This window comes from Zalophus californianus, chromosome 9 (assembly GCF_009762305.2).
Source record: "Zalophus californianus isolate mZalCal1 chromosome 9, mZalCal1.pri.v2, whole genome shotgun sequence".
In the NCBI taxonomy this organism is placed as follows: domain Eukaryota; kingdom Metazoa; phylum Chordata; class Mammalia; order Carnivora; family Otariidae; genus Zalophus; species Zalophus californianus.
In genome coordinates, this window is record NC_045603.1 from 34240495 (window position 1) to 34258101 (window position 17607).

General features: G+C 35.2%; 1 protein-coding gene across 8 annotated transcripts in view; it reads right to left on the reverse strand.

Annotated features, from left to right (window-relative positions):
- Positions 1–17607, reverse strand: part of LRRIQ1 (leucine rich repeats and IQ motif containing 1) — a 215536-nt gene that overhangs the window by 141361 nt on the left and 56568 nt on the right. For all 8 annotated transcript variants that reach the window (XR_003520105.2, XM_027595280.2, XM_027595281.2 and 5 more), the window contains 2 exons: positions 11372–11445; positions 3041–3134 (listed from right to left, as the gene is read on the reverse strand). Coding sequence is in view for 7 of the 8 variants with exons in the window: in XM_027595280.2 (XP_027451081.2) it covers positions 3041–3134; positions 11372–11445 (168 nt within the window). In the remaining variant the exon portion in view is untranslated. The remainder of the gene's footprint in view (positions 1–3040; positions 3135–11371; positions 11446–17607) is intronic.

Here is a 17607-nt window from a genome sequence, read left to right on the forward strand (position 1 = left end):
GGTACTATTATTATCTTCATTTTACCATTGAGGATTCAGAGACATAGGAAAGTTGTTACCTGCCCAGGATCACACAGTATGGGGCAGGAAAAGGATGTCCTTGTTTAAAAACACAGTGATTTCCAAACTTTAGTGTGCATCAAATCATTCAAAGGGCTTATTGAAACACAGATTACTAAACATCATCCCCTAGTGTCTGATTAAATGAGTATGGACAGTGTCCAAGATTTTGCATTTCTCACAAGTGTCCAAGTGATGATGAAGTTGCTTGTCTAGGGATACACCTTTGAAAACCACTTCACTGGGTGATAGTCTTTCCTCAATACTACACAGCTTAAATTGCACCTGGAAACAGATGTTCCTAAGGTAGAAATTGACAAGTTCTATTCTAAAACATGTAAAAACATACCAGGTTTCCCTAAAAAATAGTGTAACTTTAGAAATTTATGTGGAAATTGAGCTTTAAAGAAAATAGAAAAACATTTTCTGGCAAAGATAATAACTCTTCTGTGAGACACTCGCTATCAATAAGTAGCAAATTACACAGGTGTTTGACTTGGTAAAAAAATGCTATTTTCTTAATGAAAAACCAATAAACAAATTCAGAAACTCAATACTTGTGGAAAGAGACTATCAAAGGTTTGCAGTGGCGTCAGAGAAGCGAGGGAAATAGACTACTTTCTATACTCTCTTATCTTGTTCTACAAGTGGATTAAGTCAGATACAAGAATTTTTAAACATGACCAGATCATTGGTTCTACTGTAAGATATATTCCTTTGGAAATCGTCAGAACAAGGATCTTCCTGGCTATGGCCACACATCACAGAAAAACCAAATCAGGGCAAAGAATCAATTGCTTCTTCCCTAGGATCAGATGTCACAACAACTTTCTTTTCAATTACGTATCCTTCCTTGTCTATATTTTATTCATAAATGTTATATTTTCACTACCTGATCAGATTGATAAGATTTACAGATTTGATCCAAACTCTGAGGATCCTGAAACAGGTTTTCCTACTGAATTTCAGTATATATTTGCCTTTACCTGTACTTAGCGTGTTGTCAAACTTATCTTGCTAAATTAGGCTATAAACCCTGTCTATTCTTGGCTTGTTCTGTCTTGATGTAGCCATGAGTTAATATGATACAAATGTCAAATGTATAATAAATCATGTTAAATTGTCTTACAAATGGATGCTGCTGGACATAAAAAGAGACAAGAGTTTAGATCAGAATCATCAGTACTAGAAAAGTGGACATATGCAAAGTCTTTCAGAATTCTGGGATTTAATTCACCTGGACCTGGGTAAATGGGCAATGATCCAAGGATGTATAAGAGAAAATGACTTAAGGCCAAGGGCAAGAACCAGGGGGAAGCAAAAGGTAGAGAAATTACAGGAACCCATATAGGGCTGGGAATAATTCTTATCAGCCAAAGTTGAAAGGATATACATAAGAGGCACCAGAGTCAGTTCCATAGCAAAAAAGCTAAACTGGCACTAGTCTATAAAGATTTCTTTGAGACTTCCCTAACAGAACTTAAAAGCAAGCTTTAAAAGCATCTCACTAATTTCAAGTAACTTAGCTGCTGTACGTCAGAAACAAAACAGGTGTTGCCTAAAGAAAAAGAACAAAATTAAGAAAACAACAGTATAAAATTTAAGATGTCCAGAATACAATCACAATTGACCAAACATGCAAGAAGCAGGGCAGTATGACCCAGAATTGGGGGAAAAAATCAACAAATATAGACCCCCAAATGATATAGATGATGAAACTAGCAGAGAAGGATTTTGGAACACCTATTATAAATATTTTTCATATGTTAAAGTTGATTCAGGAAACCATGAGCATGATTAGGAGAGAAATCGCAAATATTAAAAAAAAATAAATGAAACTTCTAGAGATGAAAAACACAGTATCTGAACTCTGAATTGATCAATTCTGGATGGGATTAACATCAAAATAGATATGTAAGAAGAAAATATGAGAAAACTTGAAGATACAGCAATAACTGTTAAGAGTGAATTACAGGCAGAAAAAAAGTATAATGTATATAAGAACAGAGCAATAACAACTTCTAGAATATATCAAGTGATCTGATATTGGTGAAATTGACATCCTAGTAGCACAAGATAGGAAGGAGGCAGAAAACATATGTGAAAAAATAATGGGCAAAAAAATTCTAAATTTTATGGAAACTACAAATTCATCAGATTCAAGAGGTTCAACAGACATTAAAGAGTAAATCTATATAAAACCACAGCAAAACACATTATAATCAAATTGCTGAAAACCACTGATAAAGAGAATATATCAGAAGTCTCCAAAAAGAATGTTGGCAGATTCTCATCAGAAACAATAAAAGCCATCAAAGAGTGGAGAGACATTTTTAAAGTCTAAGGGTGGCAACTGACTGCAAAGGGGCATGAGAATATTTGGTTAAGGTGGTAAAAATGTTTAATATCTTAATTGTGGTAGTTTTATACCATATTCATACTCATAAATAAAACTGATAAAGTTTACTGTATGAAAATTATCTCAAAAAAGCTCGTCATGAAAAAAGATGCTGGTCAATTTGGGGGGAAATGGTGTTAGCATAGTATGAGAATTTCAGATTAGAAACACTTTTTTAAAGAAGAAAATTCATTCCAAAAAAATTACAAAATATTTTTCTTCCATTACATCTAGGTACTGCAATATTTCAAAGAGAAGCATGGATTCACACACGTTTATAAGTCATACTTTAATAGACACCAACAAACTCCAAGTTACCATTATACTAAAATTGTCCCATAATCAATGGTATGGATCAAAATAATCATTTTAAATTTGCATTAGTTCATACATGTGCAAAAAATTATTTTGGGTTGAAGATATTTTTAAAGCTAATATTATAAAAATTTCTTGTTTTGAATAACTTTTAAATTATTTTATTAACTTTTCCCAAGCAATTAATATGCACAGAACAATTTTCATCAAATTGTGTTTTCTGCAACTATAATAAAGTATATAATAGAGTGCAACAATATTTCTTACCTCCAGTTTATTTCTTGAAGAAGTGGGTTTCCAGTGAGAGACAATTCATGGAGAGAATAGCATGCATCAAACCATCTAATGGCACTTGTAAGATCTAGAGAAAATAAACAATAAAAATCATTATAGAAGATAATAACAGAGAAAAAAAATAATCATAAATCAAGGACAATTTATTTATTGGTTAGGTAGTAAAGCGAAAAAAATGATTTATTTTGCAGAATACAGTATGCTTTTAGAAAGAGACTATGTTAAGAACACAGACTGCTGTTAGAACATATATTTCTCCCATTTAGCAGCTTTGTGAACTTATGCAAACCATACAATTGCTTTGTGATTCAGTCTCATACCTATTTTATTGGGTGAGGGTTAAATGAGGTAATGTGTGTAAAGGGCTTAGAACTGTTTGTGCCAGATTGTTAGCACAAAATCTGAAGAAGTGAAATCTAAAGTCATAATATGTGGTAAAATTGAACACATACATAAACAGAGTTACATGGACCTATTTTACTTTCAAAAGTAAGAATAGTAGGTCAATCTAGCGTACATTTCAGAGTAATTTATATTGAATTATTCTCCCACAGAAAAATATCATAAAACTAGACAATATATAGGAAGCACCTGTTTTTTAAACCTGACTCTGCGAGATGGGAAACATACCTGGTGAGCCTACAATCACAGTGGTTTTCTGTTTGAAAGCAGTTTACCACTTCAGAGCAGTAAAGGCCAAATAAAGAAGCTCTTTTGCTGAGTGAGGAGACAAAGATTAGAACAAGCGGGAATTTATGATGAAAAATAATGAGAAGGAGCTGTGCATTTATATGTTGTGAGGAGGGAATTGGGGGAAGAAGTCTATGTGAAAATTTACCACAGATTTACCACAGGTCCACGGACAAGTGTGAGGTGTTGCACACACACAGAAAGATTGAAAATCCTAGCAGGGATCACCAACTGTAAGGCTGAAAGCTGAATGATGACACTAAGTTCATGTAGCAGCAAAAGATATTGGAGTCTTAACCCAGACAAAATGAGACCTAACTGAGTATCTCACAGAGTGAGCTACAATCCAGAAAGACTATGCAGTAGGAGGAACACAATGCCCTGGGGTAGGGGCATGCACTAAGAGTTGAAAACTAAAATGGCTTGTCCTAAGAGAGAATGAAATTAAAGAAGACAGAAAAAAAAAAAGTACCCATAAATGCTTCAACTGCTTGCCAGAACTGAACGTAACTGCCTTTAAAAGGAAGACAATTTCCAGACTCACTAAACTGTATTATATACAATGTTCAATATATAATTAAAAATTATTAGACCTATCAGGGTGCCTGGGTGGCTTAGTTGGTTAAGCATCTGCCTTTGGCTCAGGTCATGTCCTCAGGGTCCTGGGATGGAGCCCCACATCGGGCTCCCTGTTCAGTCAGGCTCCCTCTACAGGTGGGCTCCCTGTTCAGCTTCTCCCATTCCCTGTGCCCCTCCACCCTGCTTGTGCGCTCTCTCTCTCTCTCTCTAATAAATAAAATGTTTTAAAAAATTACTAGACATATCAAACAAAACAGATTTTCCTTCAGACAAAACACACTTTAAAACAAAGACTGTAATAAGAGAAAAGAAGAGTGTTACATAATGATAAAAGGGGTCAATCCAACATGAGGATATAATGTTGTAAATATTTATGTACCCAATGCAGGAGCACCTAAATATTTAAAGCAAATATTAACAGCCTTAAAGGGAGAAATAGACAGCAACACAATAATCATAGGGGACTTTAATATTCCACTTACATCAATGACTAGATTACCCTATTGATAACTGATGTATCCTATACATCAGTATATAGAATAGAAAGAAAATCAAGAGGGAAACATCAGTCTTAAACATGTTAGACCAGATGGACTTAAGAAATCATATCAAGCATCTTTTCCAACACAATGATATGAAACTGGAAATCACTTACAAGAAGAAAATGAAAATTCACAAATATGTGGAGATTAAACAATATACTATCAAACAAGCAATGTTTCCAAGAAGAAATCAAGAGAAATTAAAAAATACCTTGAGACAAATGAAAATGGAAATGGAACATACCAAAATTTATGGGATGCAGCAAAAGCAGTTCTAAGAGGGAAGTTCACAGTGATAAATGCCTACCTCAAGAAATAAGAAACATCTCAAATAAACAATCTAACTTTAAACCTCAAGGAACCAGAAAAAGAAGAACAAATGAAGTCCAGAGTTATTAGAAGGAAGAAAATAACAAAGATTGGAGCAAAAACAAATGAAATAAAGACCAAAAAGACATAAAAAAAAGACAATAGAAAAGATCAATAAAGCTAAGAGCTGATTCTTTGAAAAGACAACAAAAATGGCAAACCTCAGCCAGACTCAGCAAGAAAAGAAGAAGGAGAAGGACGAGGAGGAGGAGAAGGACGCAAATAAACAGAATCAAAAATCAAAGAAATGTTACAACTTTTACCACAGAAACACAAAGGATTGTAAAAGACTACTAGGAGAAATCATATGCCAAAAAATTGGGACAACCTAGCAGAAAAGGATACATTCCTAGAACCATACAATCTACCAAGATTGAACCATGATGAAATAGAAAACCTGAACAGATCAATTACTGTAAGATGACTGACTCATCTTAATAAAAAACCTCCCAAGGAACAAAAGTCCAAGGTCAGACAGCTTCACTGGTGAATTCAATAAAACATCCACAGAAGGATTAATACTAATCCTTCTCAATCTCTTCCAAAAAATAAAAGAGCGGGAACTCTTCCAAACCCATAGTATGAAGCCAGCATTACCCTGATACCAAAACTAGACAAGAACCCCACAAGAAAATTATAAGCCAATATTCCTGATAAATGTAGATATGAAAAATCCTCAGCAAAATATTAGCAAACTAAATTCAATAATGTATTAAAAACACATCACAAAAAAAAAAAAAAAGAAAATCAACTGGCAAAAAAAAAAAAAAAAAAAAAAAAAAACACATCACCATGATCCAGTGGGATTTATCAACACCCACAAATCAGTCAATGTAATATACCACATTAACAAAATGCAGAATAAAAATCATATGACTAACTCAAACAATGCAGAGAAAGCACGTGACAAAATTCAGCATCCACTTATGATAAAAATGCTCAATGAAGTGGGTATAGAGGGAATGTACCTGAACATAGTAAAGGCCATATATAACAACCCCACAGCTCACCAGCTAACATCATCCTTAATGGTGAAAACGTGAAATTTTCCTCTAAGATCAGGAATAAGATAAGGATGCCCACTCTCACAACTTTATTTGACATAATCGTGGAAGTCCTATCTAGAGCAATTATGCAAGAAAACAAAATAAAAGGCATCCAAATTGGAAAGGAAGAAGTAAAACTGTAGCTATTTGGAGATGACATGATATACAGAAAATCCTAAAGACTCAATCAAAAAACTGTTAGAACTAATAAATTCACTAAAGTTGTAGGATACACAATCAATACACAAAAATTTGTTGGGTTTCTTTACACTAATGAGCCATCAGAAAAAAAATTAAGAAAACAATCTTATTTATAATTGCATCAAAAAAATAAGATATCTAGGAATAAATTTAACCAAGGAGGTGAAAGACCTATATACTGAAAACTACAAGATATTAATGAAAAGAATTGAGGAAGACAAATAAATGGAAAGATATGCCATGTGCTAGATTGGAAGAATTAATATTGCTAAAATGTCCATACCACTCAAAGCAATATATTCAATGCAATCCCTATCAAAATCCCAATGGCATTCTTCACAGAAATAGAACAAATAATCCTAAAATTTATACAGAACCACAAAAGACTGAATACTCAAAGCTCTCTTGAGAAAGAACAAAGTTGGAGGCATCATGCCCCTTGATTTCAAACTATATTACAAAGCCACAGTAACTAAAACAGTATGGTATCAGCATAAAAACAGATATAGAGATCAATGGAACAGAGACCCCAGAAATAAACCTACACATATACATTTAATGAATTTATTGACAAAGGAGCCAAGAATATACAATGGGAAAGAACAGTCTCTTCACAAAGTGATGTTGGGAAAACTGCACAGTCACATATAAAACGTGAAACTTGTCCACTGTCTTACAACATACACAAAAATTAACTCAAAATGGATTGAAGACTTGAACATAAGACCTGAAACCATAAAACTCATAGAAAAAAAACAGGTGATAAACTCCTTGACATGGGTCTTGGATGATTTTTTTATCTAACACCAAAAGAAAAGGCAACAAAAACAAAATAAACAAGTGGAACCATATCAAACTAAAAGCTTTGCACAGCAAAGGAAACTATGAACAAAATGAAAAGGCAACCTACTGAATGGGATAAAACATTTGCAAATCACATGTCTGATAAGGATAAGGGTCTAATATCCAAAACTTATAAAGAAGTCATATAACTCAATAGCAAAAATCCAAAATGATTAAAAAATGGGCAGAAGATCTGAATAGACATTTTTCCAAAGAAGACATACAGATGGCCAATAGGCACATGAAAAGATGTTCAAAATCAGTCATCAGAGAAATGCAAATTAAAATCACAACGGGGTATCGTTCCACATCTGTTAAGATAGCTATTATCTCAGGGGTGCCTGGGTGGCTCAGTTGTTAAGTGTCTGCCTTCAACTCAGGTCATGATCTCAGGGTCCTGGGATCGAGCCCCGCATCAGGCTCCCTGCTCAGCCAGGGGTCTGCTTCTCCCTCTCCCACTCCCCCTGCTTGTGTTCCCTCTCTTGCTGTGTCTCTCTCTGTCAAATAAATAAAATCTTTTTTAAAAAAATAGCTATTATCAAAAAGACAAGAAATAACAAGTGTTGGCAAGGATATGGAGAGAAGGGAACCCTCTCACACTGTTGGTGGGAATGTAAATTGGTGCAGCCACTATGGAAACAGTATGGAGTTTCCTTAAAAAATTAAAAATAGAACCACCTTATGATCTAGCAATTTCACTTCAGGTTATTTATTTAAAGAAAAAAACTCCACTGACTTAAAAAGATACATATACCCCCATGTTCATTCATTACAGCATTATTTACAATAGCAAAGATATGGACACAACCTAAATGCCCACTGATGTGTGAATGGATAAAACAACTGTGTTTTTAGATGTACAATGGAGTATTATTCAGCCATAAAAAAGAATGAAACCTTGCCATTTGTGACAATATGGATGGATCTCAAAGGCATTATGCTAAGTGGAATAAGTCAGAAAAAGACAAATGCCATATGATCTCTCTCATATATCGAGTCTAAAACAAAAGAAAAAACAAGCTCAGAACTTGGATAAACTGTTTTTTTATTTGTTTAAATAAATTGAAAAAAAAATCCTTTGCAAGATATATGTTTATCATGTAAATACCTGTTTAACTCCAGAAGCAAAGAGTAACATTTTAGCACCAAGCAAAACTACTTAGAAAGATGAATCTATAGGATCAAAATTTGGAAGAAAATTTCTAGTTCTAATTAACACTGTATGTACTGTTATTTAGGAATTAGCACACATTCTTGCAACCAGAGAACCTTTGAACTAAAAGGCCTCTGTCTCCTTTGCTATGGTACTTGAACTATCTATCTGTACTCTCTGGAACCATGCTATGTAGATAAACTGTACAAATCTGTTTGAAAGACTTATGGTTTTAGTCATTTCAAAGTTTTCCCAATGATCTGCTAACAGAGCTGAAGTTGTCCTTGGTAATATGGCTGGTTTTGTTTTCAAATACATTAAGTTGTTCATTTTCAAAAATACCACTTCCATCACCTGAGTGGACTGTTGCCTTATGGAAGCTAATTTTGTCCAGAGAGAAAACCAAAGGCCTTGAGGAAAAAAGCCTTTGGGACCCAGCAGCCTGATCTGTGAAGAATATCAGGAAGCCAAGGCGACTGCAGTGAAATGATAGGAAGGGAATGGGGGTATAGTAGAAGCCAAGGTTTGAGAGGACTCTGCTATTCATCTGCATGTATATGCAATGAATACCTCTAGGGAGCACCAACCAGCTAGTAACTTTGGCTGCTGCTGGGGAAGCAAGGCTAAGGAGACTTTTCCCTGAATTCCTTTTTGAAACTTTAGAATCTTGATCCATGTGTTGCTTTTCTAAAATTTTTAATTAAATAAAGCATCTCATAAAATAATTACTAAACATATAAAGAAATAGGAAAGTATGATCTATCATTAGATCAGTTAATAGAAAAACATTTAATAGAAACTCATCCCAAAGTAAGTCAAAGGTAAATCAAATATTTTGAGACACCAAAGTAATTCAATGATGAAAAAAGCTTGTTCAACAAATGTTGCTGGAACAAGGGATATCCATATTGAAAACTAAACTCATCCTCTACTTCATACCATTCATAAAATAATTTGACATGGATCATAGACAGACTTCAAGGTAAGAACTAAAAGTACAAAATTTTTATAAGAAAGCAAGAAAATGTATAAAATCATCTTCTCAAAGGGGAGGTAGAAAAATATTACAAAGGACACAGAACAATACTAAAATTAATAAATTAAATTTCATCAAAATTGAAAACTTCTGCTCATCTGAGAATACCATTAATAAAAATTCATGGTTATAGAGAGACCAGGAGAAAATATTACAAAACATATATCTAACAAAGAATTACGTCCGAATATACAAAGAACTTATACATATCAATAAGAAAAGGGCAAATAACCAATAAAAATAGTAAGACATTTGAATACACACAAAATAATATGTAAAAATCATCAATAAATAAGAATGTAAAAAGGCTTAATGTCGTTATTCATCAGCGAAATGTAAACTAAAACCATAATGAGATAACACAAATGAAATATTAAACATCCTCTAGAATGCAGCAGTTGAAACTCCAGTACATTGCTGGTGTAAAATGTTTTCACTATTTTTTTCAGTTTCTTATAAACATATACCTACTCTATTATCCAGCAATTGCACTCTTACACATTTATCCCAGAGAAATAAAAACATATGTCCACAGAAAGATTTATATAAGAATTTCCCCAGGAAATTCCATAAGAATCATAGCAGCCCCAAATAGGAAATAATTAAAATATTTATCAGCAGGAAAATGGACAAAGTGTGATATATTCATACAATGGACTACACCTCAGCCAAAAGAAAAAAAAAAGAAAGAAGAAAGAAAAAGAAAGAAAGAAAGAAAGAAAGAAAGAAAGAAAGAAAGAAAGAAAGAAAGAAAGAAAGAGACAACTGATACAGTGGAATGTCACATGAATGCTAAGAAAGTCAGAGGCAAGAGAACATACTGTTTGATCAAATTAATATAAAAATACAGAAGAGTCAAGTAAACCTATGGTGACAAATTTAGAACTATGGTTGTCTCCATGACGGGACTGACTGAGAACTGGGGTGGGTAAATTTAGGGAGGGACTGGCCAAGTGAATCAGTTAATCATTCTTTAATTTAATAAACTTTTAATGGGTGTTTATAAATGTTAGGAGTCAACAAGTTAGACAAATTAATTTACTCATCTTCATTAGGCTATTTATTTCATAGGTAAAAGATACATGGATTTCAAATAAAAATATAATTGTGATATATGCCCAGGTCTACCAGAAAGATATGGAAATAATATGATTTTTTAAGATTTTATTTATTTATTTAACAGAGAGAGAGAGAGAGAGCACAAGCAGAGGGAGCAGCAGAGGGACAGGGAGAAGAAGGCAGGACCCTGGGATCATGACCTGAGCCAAAGGCAGATGCTTAACCAACTGAGCCACCCAGGAGTCCCAATAATATGATTTTTAAAGTGGAAGGAAATTTAATTGGATGATTTCACCATGCCTTTGAAGGAATTCAGAAGTTGCCACCCCAATATACCATTCCAGCATGTTGAATATTTTGAGTTAAAGGCATTTAAAAAACAGATTCAAGAAGGACATTGTGACCTTCCTTTTTTTTCTTACAGGCAAGAGATGAAATGCCTATATGAAAGATATCCTCCCTGTATTAGAAGGAAAGAGATATTCTCATCAAAAGGATAGGAAGTAGAGGGCAAGAGAAATACATACAAACAAACTTGAAAAAAAAAATGACAAGTTGTATTCTTTACTTCTAAATCTGCCTTGTTTCAATTTAATTCTTGGCCTAGCCTAAGATCTTAAGAGGATACAGGAAAAATTTTTCCTCCTCTACACCTTATTCTATAGATATGTTATTTGTAAATACCATTAACACATCTATCCAAAACAACTCCCTTACCACATTTGGAAAAGAGATTCAAAAGCTCATTATATACTTTTTAAAAATTATATATTTTTCTAAACTTACCAGAAAGACAATTGTTGCTGACATCTAGTTTTTCCAAAGAAACAAAATGAAAAAGCGGTATGATTTTTGTCAAGCTGAAAACAAATTCATAAAAGTTTTAATTAGGGATATCCTTATTATTGATGTAACTATATAGTAACATATTTAAATAACACAATTATGTAATGATATGTAACTATATAATTATATATACAGTTGTATTTGTATAATAAAATACAATTATAACATAAACAGTACTAATTAAAATGTATAAATTATAAAATTCCAAGTATTTATTCTATAATGGAAGATTTATATTAATTTCTAAAGAGAAATTACCATGGACTGTCAATTTCAATGACAAATATCATGCAGTTTAATGTGTAGTGGCTTGGTTGTTATTGTTTTTGTTTTGTTTTTGTATAGGGCCAAATATACAGAGAATTTATATTATCTATATAATTTTTCTGGCTAAAATACATAACTTAAGCCACTAAGAGGTAAAAATATAAAAAAAATTTTTCACTTTTTGACAGCATAACAGCTTAGTTACTAATTTTGTTTTAATTCAAAAAAAATTTTGGGGGTTTCGGAGCAAGATGGCAGATGAGTAGGAGACCTAAATTTCATCTGGTCCCAGGAATTCAGCTGGATAGGGATCAAACCATTCTGAACACCTACGAACTCAACAGAAAATCGAAGAAAAGAATAGCAGCAACTCTCTGAACAGAAGAGTGACCACTTTCTGGAAGGTAGGACATGTGAAGTGAATCCGAGGCGATATTCGGGAAGATAGACGGCGGGGGAGGGGGCCTCCATCAGTTGCTACCCGCAAGCGATAGAGCAGCGGAGCACAAAATCGGAACTTTTAGAAGTCGGCTCTGCTGAGGGACGTTGCTCCAGTGGCTAAGCGGGGGGTGGAACCCTCGCTGGGGCAGTGTGGTCTCAGGACCCTCGGGGTCACAGGAAGACCTGGAGTGCCTGAGTGTGGCAGAGCTCCCAGGTATCGGAGCAGGGAAGCCGGCTGCAGAGACAGAGCCGAGGCGCAGGCTCTCAGCTCAGGGTTGCCATAAACCATGATCTGCAGCAGTCGGGCCACTGCCTTTCAAGCAGGGACCCAAAAAGCAGCAGATCCAGGGAGACTCCCCTTCCTCCTCTGTGAGGAGCTACATGGGAGCGCACTGCAGGGATCTGCTGGGTTTGGAGACTCCACACGGAGTCGGGTGCCAGAGACAGAAATGCTCAGTCACAGGCCGAGTGAGCACGGAGTTGTGCCGGGAACCGGGGAGATGGGAGTGACTGTTTTTCTCTGGGGGCGCACTGAGGAGTGGGGTCCCATGTTCTCAGCTCTTCTGGGGCAGAGATTGGGAGGCCGCCATTTTCACTCTCATCCTCCAAAGCTGTATGGAAAGCTTGCAGGGAACAAAAGCTCCCAAGAGCAAACCCCAGCAGATTACTTACTTAGCCTGGATGGGCAAGGGCGGGGCAATTCCGCCTCCCGCAAAGACATTTGGGAACCACAGCAACGGGCCCCGTCCCCAGAAGATCAGCAAGAACAGCCAGCCAAGACCAAGTTTACCGATCAATGAGAACAGCAGAACTCCAGAGCTAGGGCAATACTGCACATTGAATTCATGGCTTTCTTCCCCCAGATTCTTTAGTGTTTCAAAGTAAATTTTTTTAATTTTCTTTTTTTTTCTTTTTCTATTATTTTTGAATATTTCTTTTTCCCTTTCTCAACCAATATCTTATCAATCCCTTTTTTAAAAATCATTTTTATTTTTCATTTTTAGAATCATATTCTATCCCCTCATAAGTAGTTAAACTTATTTTTGGTGTATATATATATATATATATAAGTTGTTCTTTCTTTAAAATTTTGGCATACAGTTGTTTCTAACAGACCAAAATATACCCTAAATCTCTAGTGTATGGCTTTGTTCTAGTCTCCTGCCTAATCACATTCTCTCCCTTTTTTTTCTTTTTAATTTCTCTTCTTTCTTTTTTCAACCAACTTCTTATCAATTCCTTTTATAAAATCTTTCTAATTTTCATCTTTAAAGTCATATTCCAACCCTTCATCATATTTACCCTTATTTTTGTACATATATAAGTTTTTCTTTCTTTAAAATTTTGGGAGGCAATTTCTTCTAACAGACCAAAATACACCCAAAATCTAGTGTGTGGCAGTGATCTATTCACCAGCCTGATCATATTTGATCAGATTCCTTTTTTTTTCTTTTTCTCTTACTTTTTCTTTTTTCTCTCTTTCCCTTTCTTTCCCCTTGGTTTCAGGTCTCTTCTGATTTGTTTAGTGTATATTTTTCTGGGGTCATTGTTACCCTGTTAGCATTTTGTTCTCTCATTCATCTATTCTCCTCGGGACAAAATGACAAGATGGAAAAAATCACCTCAAAAAAAAAAAGAACAAGAGGCAGAACCAACTGCCAGGGACCTAATCAATACAGACATTAGTAAGATGTCAGAACTAGAGTTCAGAATGATGATTTTAAAGATACTAGCTGGGCTTGAAAAAAGCATGGAAGATAAAGAGAAACCCTTTTTGGAGAAATAAAAGAACTAAAATCTAACCAAGTCAAAATCAAAAAGGCCATTAATGAGGTGCAATCAAAAATGGAGGCTCTAGCTGTTAGGATAAATGAGGCAGAAGAGAATTAGTGATATAGAAGACCAAATGATGGAAAATAAAGAGGCTGAGAAAAAGAGAGATAAACAACTACTGGATCATGAGGGCAGAATTCGAGAGATAAGTGATACCATAATATGAAACAACATTAGAATAATTGGGATCCCAGAAGAAGAAGAAAGAGAGAGAGGGGCAGAAAGTATACTGGAGCAAATTATAGCAGAGAACTTCCCTAATTTGGGGAAGGAAACAGGCATCAAAATCCAGGAGACACAGAGAAACCCCTCAAAATCAATAAAAACATGTCAACACCCTGACATCTATTAGTAAAACTTACGAGTCTCAGAGACAAAGAGAAAATCCTGAAAGCAGCTCGGGACAAGAGGTCTGTAATCTACAATGGTAGAAACATTAGACTGGCAACAGACCTATCCACAGAGACCTGGCAGGCCAGAAAGGACTGGCATGATATATTCAGAGCATATATGAGAAAAATATGCAGCCAAGAATACTATATCCAGCTAGGCTGTCATTGAAAATAGAAGGAGAGATAAAAAGCTTCCAGGACAAACAAAAACTAAAGGAATTTGCAAACACGAAACCAGCCCTACAAGAAATATTGAAAAGGGTCCTCTAAGCAAAGAGAGAGCCTAAAAGCAACATCAACCAGAAAGGAACAGAGACAATATACAGTAACAGTCACCTTATAGGCAATACAATGGCACTAAATTCATATCTTTCAATAATTACCCTGAATGTAAATGGGCTAAATGCCACAATCAAAAGACACAGGGTATCAGATTGGATAAAAAAACAAGACCCATCAATATGCTGTCTGCAAGAGACTCATTTTAGACTCAAAGACACCTCCAGATTGAAAGTGACGGGGTGGAAAACCATTTACATGCTCATGGATACCAAAAGAAAACTGGGTGGCAATCCTTATATCAGACAAACTAGATTTTAAACCAAAGACTATAATAAGAGATGAGGAACAACACTATATCCTACTTGAAGGGACTATCCAACAAGAAGATCTAACAATTGTAAATATCTATGCCCTTCACAGGGGAGCAGCCAATTATATAAGCCAATTAATAACAAAATCAAAGAAACACATTGACAGCAATACAATAATAGTAGGGGACTTTAACACCCCCCTCACTGAAACGGACAGATCATCTAAGCAAAAGATCAACAAGGAAATAAAGACTTTAAATGACACACTGGACGAAATGGACTTCACAGATTTTTCAGAACATTCCAACCCAAAGCAACAGAATACACATTCTTCTCTAGTGCCCATGGAACATTCTCCAGAATAGATCACATCCTAGGTCACAAATCAGGTCTCAACCCATGCCTAAAGATTGGGATCATTCCCTGCATATTTTCAGACCACAGTGCTTTGACACTAGAAATCAATCACAAAAGGAAAGTTGGAAAGAACTCAAATACATGGAGGCTAAAGAGCATCCTACTAAAGAATGAATGGGTCAACCAGGAAATTAAAGAAGAATTAAAAAAATTCATGGAAACAAATGAAAATGAAAACACAGCTGTTCTAAATCTTTGGGATGCAGCAAAGGTGTTCCTAAGAGAGAAGTATCTGGCAATACAAGCCTTTCTTAAGAAACAAGAAAGGTCTCAAATACACAACCTAACCCTACACCTAAAGGAGCTGGAGAAAGAACAGCAAATCAAGCCTAAACCAAGCAGGAAAAGAGAAATAATAAAGATCAGAACAGAAATCAATGAAATAGAAACCAAAAGAACAGTAGAACATAGAACAGATCAATGAAACTAGGAGCTGGTTCTTTGAAAGAATTAACAAGATTGATAAACCCCTGGAGAGACTTATCAAAAAGAAAAGATAAATGACCCAAATAAATAAAATCATGAGCGAAAGAGGAGAGATCACAACCAACACCAAAGAAATACAAACAATTATAAGAACATATTACGAGCAACTATATGCCAGCAAATTAGATAATCTGGAAGAAATGAATGCATTCCTAAAGATGTATAAACTACCAAAACTGAACCAGGAAGAAATAGAAAACCTGAACAGACCTATAACCACTAAGGAAATTGAAGCAGTAGTCAAAAATCTCCCAACAAACAAGAGCCCAGGGCCAGATGGCTACCCAGGGGAATTCTACCAAACATTTATTTATTTTTTTTTAAAGATTTTTATTTATTTATTGAGAGAGAGAGAGAATGGTAGAGAGAGAGCATGAGAGGGAAGAAGGTCAGAGGGAGAAGCAGACTCCCCGCTGAGCAGGGGGCCCGATGCGGGACTCAATCCTGGGACTCCAGGATCGTGACCTGAGCCGAAGGCAGTCGCTTAACCAACAGAGCCACCCAGGCGCCCTCTACCAAACATTTAAAGAAGAATTAATACCTATTCTCCTGAAACTGTTCCAAAAAATAGAAATGGAAGGAAAACTTCCAAACTCATTTTATGAGGCCAGGATTACCTTTATCCCCAAATCAGACAAAGACCCCATCAAAAAGGAGAATCATAGACAAATATCCCTAATGAACATGGTTGCAAAAATTCTCACCAAAATACTAACCAATAGGATCCAACAGTATATTAAAAGGATTATTCACCATGACCAAGTGGCATTTATTCCTGGGCTGCAAGGTTGGTTCAACAGCCTCAATTCAATCAATGTGATACAATACATTAATAAAAGAAAGAACAAGAACCATATGATCCTCTCAATAGATGCAGAAAAAGCATTTGACAAAGTACAGCATCCTTTCTTGATCAAAACTCTTCAGAGTATGGGCATAGAGGGTACATACCTGAATATCATAAAAGCCATGTATGAAAAACCCAAAGCGAATATCATTCTCAATAGGGAAAAACTGAGAGCTTTCCCCCCAAGGTCAGGAACATGGCAGGGATGTCCACTATCACCACTGCTATTCAACATAGTACTAGAAGTCCTAGCCATAGCAATCAGACAACAAAAAGAAATAAAAGGCATCTGAATTGGCAAAGAGGAAGTCAAACTCTCACTCTTTGCAAATGATATGATACTGTATGTGGAAAACCCAAAAGACTCCATCCCAAAACGGCTAGAACTCATACAGGAATTCAGTAAAGTGGAAGGATATAAAATCAATGCACAGAAATCAGTGGCATTCCTATACACCAACAACAAGACAGAAGAAAGAGAAATTAAGGAGTCAATCCCATTTACAATTGCATCCAAAACCATAAGATACCTAGGAATAAATCTAACCAAAGAAGCAAAGAATCTGTACTCAGAAAACTATAAAATACTCATGAAAGAAATTGAAGAAGACACAAAGAAATGGAAAAATGTTCCATGCTCATGGATTGGAAGAACAAACATTGTGAAGATGTCAATGCTACCTAGAGCAATCTACACATTCAATGCAATCCCTATCAAAATACCGTCAACTTTTTTCAAAGAAATGGAACAAATAATCCTAAAATTTATATGGAACCAGAAAAGACCCCAAATAGCCAGAGGAATGTAGAAAAAGAAAAGCAAAGCTGGTGGCATCACAATTCCGGACTTAAGCTCTATTACAAAGCTGTAATCATCAAGACAGTATGGTACTGGCACAA